The sequence below is a fragment of the Patiria miniata genome, unplaced genomic scaffold, assembly GCF_015706575.1.
Source record: "Patiria miniata isolate m_02_andy unplaced genomic scaffold, ASM1570657v1 HiC_scaffold_20, whole genome shotgun sequence".
Lineage (NCBI taxonomy): Eukaryota > Metazoa > Echinodermata > Asteroidea > Valvatida > Asterinidae > Patiria > Patiria miniata.
Window position 1 is genome coordinate 38178864 of NW_024037059.1, and position 12141 is coordinate 38191004.

The 12141-nt window shown below is 41.7% G+C and overlaps 1 protein-coding gene across 5 annotated transcripts in view; it reads left to right on the top strand.

Moving 5' to 3' along the window:
* Window positions 1-12141, top strand: part of LOC119729026 (phosphatase and actin regulator 4-like) — a 41852-nt gene that overhangs the window by 18909 nt on the left and 10802 nt on the right. For 4 of the 5 annotated variants that reach the window (XM_038201511.1, XM_038201516.1, XM_038201515.1 and 1 more), the window contains 4 exons: window positions 3590-3766; window positions 4008-4085; window positions 6806-6880; window positions 10607-10870. In XM_038201511.1, the coding sequence (XP_038057439.1) occupies window positions 3590-3766; window positions 4008-4085; window positions 6806-6880; window positions 10607-10870 (594 nt within the window). The remainder of the gene's footprint in view (window positions 1-3589; window positions 3767-4007; window positions 4086-6805; window positions 6881-10606; window positions 10871-12141) is intronic. The other variant, XM_038201513.1, reaches the window with a different exon arrangement.

A 12141-nucleotide genomic window follows, 5' to 3' on the forward strand; every position in this document is an offset into this window, starting at 1 on the left:
TATTACGTGTTTTCTTTGCATTTGATTACACACCTGTGAGACTGATAGACTGATTATCTGACCTTACAATTCTCCCCAGTCTATAAATTGCTCCGTTTCATCTAAAGTGGGGTCAGGGAACCAGACTACAAGAACAAGATTGGTTGTCTTGGTTTTCCAAGCCCAAAACGTGAAACAAGTCAGTTTAACAATATTTGCTATAACATACTTATCCTCCAAATCCTTTTATTTCTGAAAATTGCAGCAAAAGCAAATGTTGTATATTCCCTTTAAATGCAAAGGGTGAAAATGCAACTTTAGGGTGAAATAAATCAGCCACAGAAATATCAAGAAAGTGACCATGAAGCGTTATCAATTATAGACATGTCACATGCTCTAAGAATGCATTCAGTACAAATATTTTCCCACAAACATAGTAAATTATTGATACCAGAAGTATTTTTTTTCATTACACTTCTCCACTGGCTGATATAAAAAAAAATTACAAGATATACAGAATCTTAGATAAAAATACAGAGAATTTACAATTTCAATAAGTTTTTTTTTAAAAGAGTTTTATGCCAGAATACGTAAGGATTAAGCCAGTGAGTGGCAAGATGGAACAAGTGACTAGCACCTCTACAGAGCCATCCTACCTCAGGAAAACTAGATCTTATTAATTTATTATTTTTTTTATATTTTATGCAATACGTAAATGTACATTGCGTAATTATCTGTATCATTCCATAACTAAAAGTTAAAATAATTGAACATTACGCATGTACTTCAGAGCACAAGTATACAACTTACAAATTTACTTGATAGTTTATTTCACATGCATACATGTAATTAATACATTACATTGTCTCAGCACAGTACTTGTTTGTCTATGCGAATACATGTGCACGTTCAGTAGATGTAGGTTAACTAATCTGTCTTGATTTCCACCTTTTCACCTTCCCCGTTCTAAATGTCATCCCATTTCCCTATTAAAATTGGAAGCTTATTTTGATTTGGACGTACCATTTAAGTCCCAGTCTTTCCCCTGCCACCTCAACAGATTCCCTGCCCTTATTGACACTAATGCTTCTGGGGGGGATTTCATTAATTATTTGGGTCGCTCCCGGCTCAAGTCGCTGTCGTTTTCCCAGCAACCCCACAGAACTAACATGAACGTATAATTACCCGGGTCCCTGCCACGCTCCCTGCATGCCCTGGCCTACGAATGTCGATGTCGTCTCAAAGATTATTAATTTTCTCAAGCTTGGCAACCGTTGGAATGTTTCTTGAGCGGTGCTCTGGCGACGATGCGTGCCCGGGGCACGCTCGGAGGAAAAACCGTCGTGCGTATGAACACGTGCGGAAGTTGTAAATCATTTGGTGATAGATAATTTAATGTCTAGATCTATGTGGTGAGCTCTACGTCAGTGATTTTGACGGGTTCTGGTCTGCAGGGTGGGGAGAGGACTTGGAAATGTTCCCCTCCGTCCCCCCCCCCCCTCTCATCTCGCAAACCCATATATTTTCACGATCAACTCACTTGATGCACATGTACTATTCACACACACACCCATGTTTGTTTTACAACGCTATGTGGACATTCGTTTGTTTTCGTGTAGTTAAGAAAACTCGGTACAATAAACTTTACTTAAACCAGTGTAAAAACTATTTCAACCCCAAATTTGTTTTTGATTTCCTTGAATGTTTCTCTTCATCCTGCGATGATAACCCTAACCCCAAAATGCTCCTTATAGGCCTAAACCTGTTTTCCAGAGAGGGTGAAACGTTATGTGGACCTGGCTTAGTCCACATAACATCAACATAACCTGCATTATGTGGACATCTTTTGTTGGCATGTCCACATAGTGACTGTAAGACAAACTCATCCACGCAAACGTGTGTTCACGACCCCAATCGCGGACGAATGCTGGGAATCGAGGACAATATTGTTCTCTTTTGTTCTCTGGTATTTTTCGTCCACGGTTTGAAAAGATGAACACGCACAGCTACATGTACCTTTCTCTTTCATGTTGTTGGTTTTACAGGTAACTTCAAATCTTGCACATTCATAGACAGCATGTTACACAATAAGGAATAAAATATAGCAAAAATCAAGTGTTTATACATGTACGATGTACATGTACCGTAAAAAAAATAATAATAATATGCATCGCAATGCATGCAAGACATGTGACAATGTTTGCGACCAAACGCTCAGAAACAGCTTGAAATTCACTTAGTCTACATTCCATAGCGGAAGTCGGAAAGACCAATTGCTCCCTTCGGTGCTGCACTGCTGTTCATCGGAATTCGTCATCCGTCAGTAATGTTGCCTTTATGTTGCAATTTGCCAGTTCCACCAAAAAAAGAAGGAAGTCTGTGCAAATAAGGTTTATAGCCTAGAGAAATAAAAAATTTAGAGCTCTGCTTCAAGAATGTACGTGTATCACTAAAGTTATAAAATGTTCATGTAATATGTGGTACTAAACCTCATAATAATGGAATTAATCACTGAGTTCATTGTGGATCTCTAGCAAATGGGCTGAATTATTTGTAATACTGTACGTCTAACCCTAACTCCCTACTGTCTTTAACCAAGTACTGCACCAAGTCCACCAAAATCCATCAATCACACTGCTTCCAATGCATGCTTTGCTTTAGGCCTCCAGTCCCAAGTCCATCATACTCCATCAATGTTTAGTCAAACCAGGCCTGCAGGACCAAGTCCCCCAAAATCCACCAAAATGGGGGGATGGATTTTGATGGAGTTGGGGAGGTTAGGGCTATACTGTGTATAGACCAATTCCGGCATGCTGTCTAAACTTGTATCACGGAGGCCCCCTTCAATGGCGAAAGCATTGTGCTAGCTGTTGTTCAGATAATCTGTCAAGGAGCAGTTGCTTTGTCCAATAGCATACCGGTCGGTACATGTACAATGGTTTCTCCATTAGAGGGGGCCTCGTGAGTCTTGACCATTTGACTGCCGAGTCAATACAGGGATGTGTGTACTTCACACAAGCCCACATTTTTCCTAATTTTTTTTTACTAAACTAATTTAAGAACTAACATAACAGCATGGCACTTCACTCACAAGATTATAAGAGCATTTTTCCTATAATTCTTACTGCTGAGATATCTGCAGGGCTTTTATTCGGCCAATAACTTTAGGACTGGAATAGCATGAGTTTAGGTTTTATGAAATACGGACTCATTGGTGGTATTGCGCATGCTCATGCATAGATAATTAGAGGGACCGGTCACGTGAGAGGGTTTAACCAATAAAAGGGACAAAGAGTCCGATTTTCTTACGAGTCCGATTTTCATATGACACCGGTACCAACAAAATTGTTTTTCATAACAATGTCTACATGTACAGCTGTGTGTTTACGTATATCCGGTATCATTGAGCCCATGATCATGTTGATCAAGCCGCTACATTAGCACGTAATGAAATTTATTGCTCACTCCACCGCTCGCACAATTTCCCATCTCCTCTGTTGCCATAACGACCATCCGCCGATCATCTGTCTATTCTTGGACTTCCTGTCTGAGAGGCCCTCGTTTTCTTTTCCGTCTTTTCTCCAACCGTTGTGTCTTTTTTTCTTCGCAGGTTCGACGGACGACATTCAAGTCTCCTACTCGTCGGACAATGCCACGCCCGCTGTCAAGGGCACCATGACGCCGCCCGTGGAGCGCAAGTCCAAGAAGTCCACGATACCGCGCTTCTTCAAGCCCTGGAAATGGAAGAGGAAGAAGAAGGCCGAGCCGGGCAAGGAGCCCATCCAAGGTACAGAAACACTCCTGTTTTGTCTTGGACTGTGTCAATATTCAAATATTTGATCATCCAACCAATATCCAAATGGCATTATTTTGATTCAATTATTGAAAAAATACACAGTCATTTTTTTTAGATCAGTGATGTTCAGCACTTGAAGAGAATTTTTTATATATCAAATTTAACTTGGTATAATAATTTTTTTGCACCTGTAACGCATACATTTATTTACCGTTTGTTTTCTCGATTTTAGCTTTTGGTAATGAGGTCCCGGATTCCTCAACTCAACCTCATTCCCCGACGCAAGAGGTGCCCACTCCAGCTGATACAGGTGAGCAGATATTACCCCTGGTGACAAGGTTCTTTTGTAGTCTCGCTGTTCTGATCAAATACTTGACTTTGGCAGTGCCGGTTTGCTTTGTTTCTTATTGAGAATTTTTTGATCAGGATTGACAAAAACTTAATATTCATAGCCCTTAAATTCGCTAGGGATATATTTTGTTCAACAGCAGATGAATTGGGATCCAGATATGAACGCGGAGCTAAAACCTAAACAGTTTAGTACCGGATAATGTATTTCCCACAACATCACATTCCATGAAAACAAAAAATAAAAGCCAGATTGTATCTTTTCTGGGAAAGACATCTTGACAGCATGCATAAATGTTTTTTCAATAATAGATTGCCAAGATTAAAAAGGCCACGGTCTGTGCAGCCACGTTCATGCTTTAGTGCATAGCTGCACTCTGTCGGAGCGTAACAGACACGCACACGTACACGTCCGCAGCCTCGTGCAATATGCTAATATCATGCAACTAGCGAGTAAATAACCACCAAACTGCAAATTAGCGTGCAGCAAAGTGAGATGCCAAAATGCCCGGTGCATTAAGCTGGAGACTGACGAAACGCTGCCCTCCCGACACACTGTGTGTGATTACGATCTGACTTGCAAGAAAGTTCCCACTCGGCATTACGCACCGCGCTGTCTGAGTACAGGCTTCGGAAGGCAAACCCTGTAGGGGTGTTAGCGAGGGATTTAGCTACTTAGACGCACCTGTCGTTCTTAATCTGTGGGATTGGAGGTCTACATGTATATCAGGCCACGTCCGAGTTACTTGGCTCTACGGCTTGCAATCACGCTTGCGTCTATGGAAGCGGCTGCAACCACTTTCCATAGACCTGTGTGCTATTGCTAAGCCACAGCCAAGTGATTTGGATGCATCCTTATAGTCCAACGCTGTGTCACTGCCTCTCCGCTCAGATGCAGAGTCAGAGAAAGGCCAATGCAAGGTTGACCTTATGACCTCCGACTCAGAGTCTTCTGATTTAAATATAAACGCCCACACAAATAGGCACTGCGTTTTCGCGTCTGCCGAAGTTTGACACACAGAGAAAGTAGAATCTTTGGAATAGAAGCTACATTTACAGGGCGTTTACATGAAGTCTCCAATGTACATGTGCACATGAACATGTATACACTTGAGGAAACTAGTAAATGGCATGTGCACATTATCCGGAAAGAATGTTGCAACCTGACGCTACTTCAGCGGTTGTGTACAAAGTCTATGGAGAGTCAAGACAATTTTCTTAAAGTATTTCCTAACAAAATTGGAAATATTTGTCAGTCCCAGATTCATGTCTTATCATCATTTTTGCACTTACTGACCTTCATTGAGATGATATATGAAGGAAAAAAGCAGCGTCAGGTTGCAACATTCTTTCCCGTTATCCTTATTTCGAGTCTGCTGCAGGGCATTTCCAAATATCACAAACACAACTACGTAATGTACATGCTGTGGGACCCATTTGCACCACGCCACTTTAAATGTATTTGAACTGCACCTGAAGTGGAAATTCTACAACCTCCTAGGGAAACTCCCCATCAACTGCACTGCCTGCTTTGAACCAAATTTGGACATACAGTAAAGCATGTAAACTCTTAAATGCTGCAAGCATCTTAGAATAATTTTTGATGAATGGATTTTTGAGTAAATGGTTTGGATACAAGCATGGGCGTCGCCAGGATTTTTTCCGGGGGTGGGGGGCGGCAAAGCAAATTTTACCCCTATTTTACCCTATTAGTCTGAACACTTTTTGGAAATTTAGAAGAAAAAAAACTGAAACTGATTTTGTTTCATAACTTAATATTTACAGTTATTATTTATCCTTTGTCAGTTTTTTAATCTGTCTTGGCTTTCTCTCTGTTGTGTATTTTTTCATTTGGTCCATGAGCTTGGGTATTATTTATTCACCGCTACAACTTAAATGCTATATGACACATGTACCCGTACATGAACAAAATAAGGACGCACTCCACTTTAATACTGCTTCACAAGCTGTACAGCAGAAAAAAAATGGAGAGGACGCCAAAGACCAACAAATAAAAATCAATGGTTAAATTTGTGCCGGCCGTCGCATTCCCTCACCCATCACTAGCCGTTTCCTCATCGATGATGGCAAAATCGGGACAGCTCCCATCCCCCCCCCCCCCAGCTCTCTTCCGGAGGGTAGAGACAAAAACGTGCGGCAGCACGGCAGAACGGAGACAGCTTTAATCAAGCGTGAGTCTCTGAACAATTTGCCCGTAATCAAACATGAGGTCGAGACAGCCCTAGCTTGGTCCAGGTACATGAATTATGGCGACAGCGCACACATCTCGCGGCTTTTTTAGCCAAGATACAGCTCTGGACAGTAACAAACGTATTTGTGATACGGCTTTTTTTTTTCTTTTTTTTTTTGGGGTGCTAAACGCCTTTTTTGAATTCGCATCAAATCCAACATTTTTTTTTCAGACAGGATTAGAAAGCATGGGTAATTTTAATTAAATTAAGTCAGCCTTGGTTGAAATTAAGAAATATTGATAAAGAGTAAAATCACATCATCAGAAAACGTCGACAACCAGGACATGAAATTCTTTGAATAATTGATTTGATTATATATTTAATTCAGGGTGAGCTTCTTCACAAAGCCGACTCCAACTATCTAGGGAATGTAAATAGAAATTAAAAAAAATTTAAAAAAATATATTTCTTGCATTTTTTTCTCTTCTAGATGTGACAGCAACAAATCCTGAGGCTGCAAATTCATTTGATACCTCAACTGGACAGGATTATGTCCCTACATCAGGTAAAAAAAAACCTACTAAATTCTCCCCACTCTCCTGAGATTCCATGATAACTTGCAATAAAATTGCAATCAATAGATAGTTACATGGCCAAAGAAATCTACTTTTAGTGGGCGTACAACTGTTCTCGGATCAGCTGATTTTCTTGTTTTTCACTTTACACTCATGCCAATAAATAGTGAAAAAAAAACCCACTTATTCATCTATTTTGTAGGTGTGAGATTACATCTATGTTTTGGACCCAGGTTGATGATTGGTTTGAAAGGACTGTTAATTTAAACATACGTTTAGACGATGAGGTTATAAAATGCTTTTCGGTATAATTAAAAAATTGTGGAGTGCTCTTACCCTTATTTTGCGTCATTTTCACATTAATATCAAGATGAACAATAGCAGACCATCCCTTGCACTGTTGGAACTTGATTGAAAACATTATTTATACTTTGGACAATTACATCTCAATTACAAATGAATCTATTGCAAAATTTCAAGCAAAATCAGACTCCTTTGAAGTACTGTGTCAAGATCTCTGTATTTCCAAAGGTGTTATATAGGTCAAGATATTCTGTTACATTGCCATGGTTTCTTAAGTAGTTTTTGTATAGTTGAGGAGTTGCTTTGAGGTTGAATACAATATTTCCTCCAGGAAAAAATATTGAAAAACACGATATAAAAACTTGTAAAGCTATGAATCCCCCTCTTTGTATAAATTTCCCAGTTGCGTGCATGTTTTTACTGGATATGTATCATTTTCTTCAAACAGGAAACACTTTTTTTTCAGACTGTACAGGTAAAATTTTCCCCCTATCAGATAACAAAGCAAAAAACTCAGCCGTCGGGAAATTGTAGATAAGTGTTCGCAGAATTTCTTTAGAATACAATTTTTTAGAAAATGAATGCTTCAAGCACAAGTGTAAAGCTTGCATGATTAGCAGAGTGCTCGTCACTTCTGAGAAGAAATTAGGTAACTATTAAAATATCGAATTGCGCGTTGACGCATGTGCGTCATCCGGATGTAATTGAGTCTTTAAAATCGTACCACTCCATCCCAGTCTTTCGACAAATCCCTTTCTCCCCCCCCCCCCAGACTCCCGCTACGCGGGTCGCTATAAACCGATGCTCGCTTTGTGTCCCATGTTTCCCAAAAGTGCGTCAGAAATTGCTTCGTTTTTTTCCCCTCTCCTCTCCTGCTTGAACGACTTGAAATTGAAGCGTTTGTTTGATATAAGCGAGGCCTGTGTTACGGGATCGGTGTTCTCTAGCGGGATGGGGAAACGTGCTGGTCGTATGTTGATGGATTTCATCATATCCCTGTCGTCATCTTCGGAGTGGTCGTCAAGAAAACGTTGAAGTCGGTTTTTATTTTACGCCTCAAGGAGCAAAACTCGCAATCTACTGTCCTTTTTTTTTATGAATCAGACGTCTGAGGCTACATCCTAGCAAAAAGGCCTAGGGAGTTAGGGTTAAAGTATTGCATATGCAGTTTGTGTGAATTGCTGGGAGCACAGTTTTTTGAGAGAAGATATTATTTTTTCAGCTCTAATCCTAGTGTAGGCTCCCAGTCTGACAAACTTTTTGACTGAAAGTTTTGTGGACGAACTGAAAAAAAGATCAATGATTAATTTCTTGAGGATGTATGTTATTTTTAGATAAGTTAAACAAAAATGTTTGTTTGTTTTCTGAAATTAGTTGGGAATAGTGTAATACATTTTTGTTGATTTTGAAAAATGATGGGAAATTTTAGATGAAACCTGGGATTTTTCTTGGTAATGAAATAATTTTAGTGAACCGAAGTAATACGTGTACAACTGTGTTTGTTTATGGTGTAAATCGAGGACACACAATTGCAACATCATCGGTGAATCGAGGTCAGAAACTGAATGGAGGACTCCTCGGTTGGAAAACGTGTACAAAACCAATGAGAGCTGTTGTGAAAAAGTTCAAGTACACACAAAGGAAAAGGGCAGAGGAACAAAAGAAAATCCTCGATTTACACCATAAACAAACGTGTACATTTACATGTAGTAGTACATTGTACGTACATTGTAGCATACAATTGCATGTGTATTTCAATATGTTTTTTTGACTGGAGCAAACTGTAATGGCCGCAGGGCATTGTCATGTGACAGTCAGGCCCCAACTCATAGCAGTCATTTTAAGCAGGCACTTTGCATTGTTAACATGTTCCATTCATTGTATACTCTTTTGAGTTTACTGTGAATACCTTCCTCCCCCGTTTATGTCCTGCTTGTCAGCATTCTGTGCTGTAGACATTACACATTTTTTTTGGGGGGGGGGGGTCGGCAGGACACGTTTTCTATTTTTCTCCTGTAGGTCAATATCATGTCTGACTAGTTCAAACCATTTTCATTGTCGAAGCGATGAATCAGGGCTTTCGTTGGGACTTAGTCATCAAGATGTGCCATCATCCTTGTTTTGTCATCGTCGTTATTGTCATTTCCTTATTGTGACACCAAGTGTCGTCATGGTCATAATCACCAGGGATCGACATCTCATCTATTCCCTTGACCGACTGGATCAAACTTAAGACTTTCCACTCGCTCTTCTCTGCGAACCGTCTCCTCCGATAGGCTCTCACATTGAGCTCCCTAAACCCCCCATCGATGCTGACTCTGTATCACTTGATCTGCACTCCGGGCATTTGACACTCTCTGAGACTCTGGTAGTGCATCTTTCTCTGCCTCTCTCTCTTTCTCGTTGGGGGGGGGGGGGGGGGGGGGGGGGGGGAGGGGGGGGGCAAACGTAAAGTAGAAGGTACAGAAAGTGACGGTGTGAAATCAGAAGCAAAGCTAGGATCGATTTACAATGTACCGTAAGACTTGCTAGCAAGACAGTCAGTTGAGATCTTGGAAGATTTTGAGACCGGCAGGGGGAAAAAAAAAAAAGAAATCCCTTGATCAGATATTATCGCCAATGTACGTCACCGGCACGGTTTTACATGATTGGATGTGTGTCTGTGTGTAAGACGAAAGGGAAAATTGGAACATCAAACAAAAGTCGTACCGGTGAATTGTGCGTAGTAGTTTGGGCAGACCTCCTGTTGATAACATCGCGCTGTGCTGAGAGAGATCTCAGATTGTCGTCTTTGCCGGGCGAGATACGGACCCTTTTCTGTGAGATTTCTTCGCTGTGGAAGGTTTGTCTCGATTCTACGATTTCTCTTTTCAAGCAAGCTGTGTTAGTATTAAGGTAACATACATACATGTACCTTTCTCGAGTTGCAGTTTTGTGTTATCTTAGTCAATGTCATTGCTAGTGATCAGTGATGGGGAGTCAGGCTGGGGCAGTGGTTCTTCCCTCACCTTCCACCTATATGGCCCAGGTTCGATTCCAGCCCTGGTCCACATGTGGGTTTTCTTTTCTTTTTTTCGTTTACTACCTGTTTCCTTGAGTTTTCCTCAGACTATTCTTCTGGGGTTTTCCTCAGACTATTCTTCTGGGGTTTTCCTCCAACTTCTAAAACTGTAATTTCTTCATGGTCATCTTTCTACAGGTTACTCCAGTTTGCCAGCTACATTACCTTGGGCACTTTTGAGGAATCCTTGGTTTCATGACTAAAAAAAAAATAGTGTTGACCTGCCTTTACTTTTGGGACTGATCTTTGCCAAACTTTTTGAATGGAAATCAGGTGCTCCAAATCAATGCTCGTTGCTTTAACTAGTGTAACGGTCATTCGATCATTCATTCTCTCTTTTTCCAACCATCAGCAGAGATGTCGGACCAAACAGCCGCCGGGTCGACCGAGGTCACCAAAGTGGAGATCAACAACGCCGACCCGGACCTGGCCCCGGTACCCGGCGAGCCGGTGCCCAGCCTGGTGACCCCACCGGCGCCTACCTCCCCAGAGGACGTAGCCCCTCCCCTGCCGGAGAAGACAGGCAGGGTCAGCCCGGCCGTGCCGCCGAAGAAGAACCGGTCGCCGGCCGTCCCACCCAAGCGAGGGGTGCGAATGGGCAACGTTCACGGTGCAGGTAAGACAACAAAAAATGCATCAAGAACTTTTACGATATTGAGGGGCAAATGCATGTAACTTATATATTGCAGTATTCTGTAGGTTCCTGGTCCAACCCCCACTTTTGCATGTAGCAGCAATTCTTAATTTGAAGTAGTCTTGAAGTTAAACGAATAAATTGGCTGGAGCAGGGTTTGAGCCTGGGACCTCTGGATAGCCGTTCTGGTGCTCTACCAACTGAGCTATTGACTAGAGCAGGGTTTGAACCTGCGACCTCCGGATAGCAGTTCCGCTGCTCTACCAACTGAGCTATTGACTAGAGCAGGGTTTGAACCTGAGACCTCTGGATAGCCGTTCCGGTGCTCTACCAACTGAGCTATTGACTAGAGCAGGGTTTGAACCTGCGACCTCCGGATAGCCGTTCCGGTGCTCTACCAACTGAGCTATTGACTAGAGCAGGGTTTGAATCTGAGACCTCCGGATAGCCGTTCCGGTGCTCTACCAACTGAGCTATTGACTAGAGCAGGGTTTGAACCTGAGACCTCTGGATAGCCGTTCCGGTGCTCTACCAACTAACTATCCATCCCTGTGTTGGCGATATCCTATTTTGTCTGTGCCTTTGTTCAAGGGGCGCTAGTCAGAAGCCTATTTCCCAGGCTTGCAGCACTGCTAATGTTGCTAGCATCGTGACTTAATTTGGGCGTGATCCCTGGCTGCTTGGCATATACGGGTTTATGGCTTCTGACTACACCCCTTGAACAGAGACATTGACAACATCAAATGGGGAACCGCCAACATGGGACTGGATGGCTCAGTTGGCAGAGCACCGGAACGGCAAGCTGAATGTCGCAGGTTCAAACCCCCTCCAGTCATTTTCTTTCTTCAACCTTGAAATTATTACAGCGCATCTATACATGTACATGTAGTCATTTTCCATGTGTGGTTTATTCCTAATATGAAGTGTGTTACTTGAAAACCTATTGGTTAAAGGGAAAATACAACATTTGCAAACATCAAAAAATAAAACTACCAAATCATTTTGAAATACCTTGCTGGACTGTTAGTGAATGACAGTGTAAAGCATCCTGTAAAATCATGGCACCTGGTATACTGTCATTTTCAAGAAAAGTGGTATTTTTGTATCAATTTCCAACGCTGGTCGGCCGACCAGCGTTGGAAAAAAACTGGCTTTTTTTCAAATACTGGCCCCAATTGGCCATCGCACTTGTTTGCAATCGATTACACACCTATGAACGGGTACAAGCCAGCTAGACTGGTTCCCTGACCTTA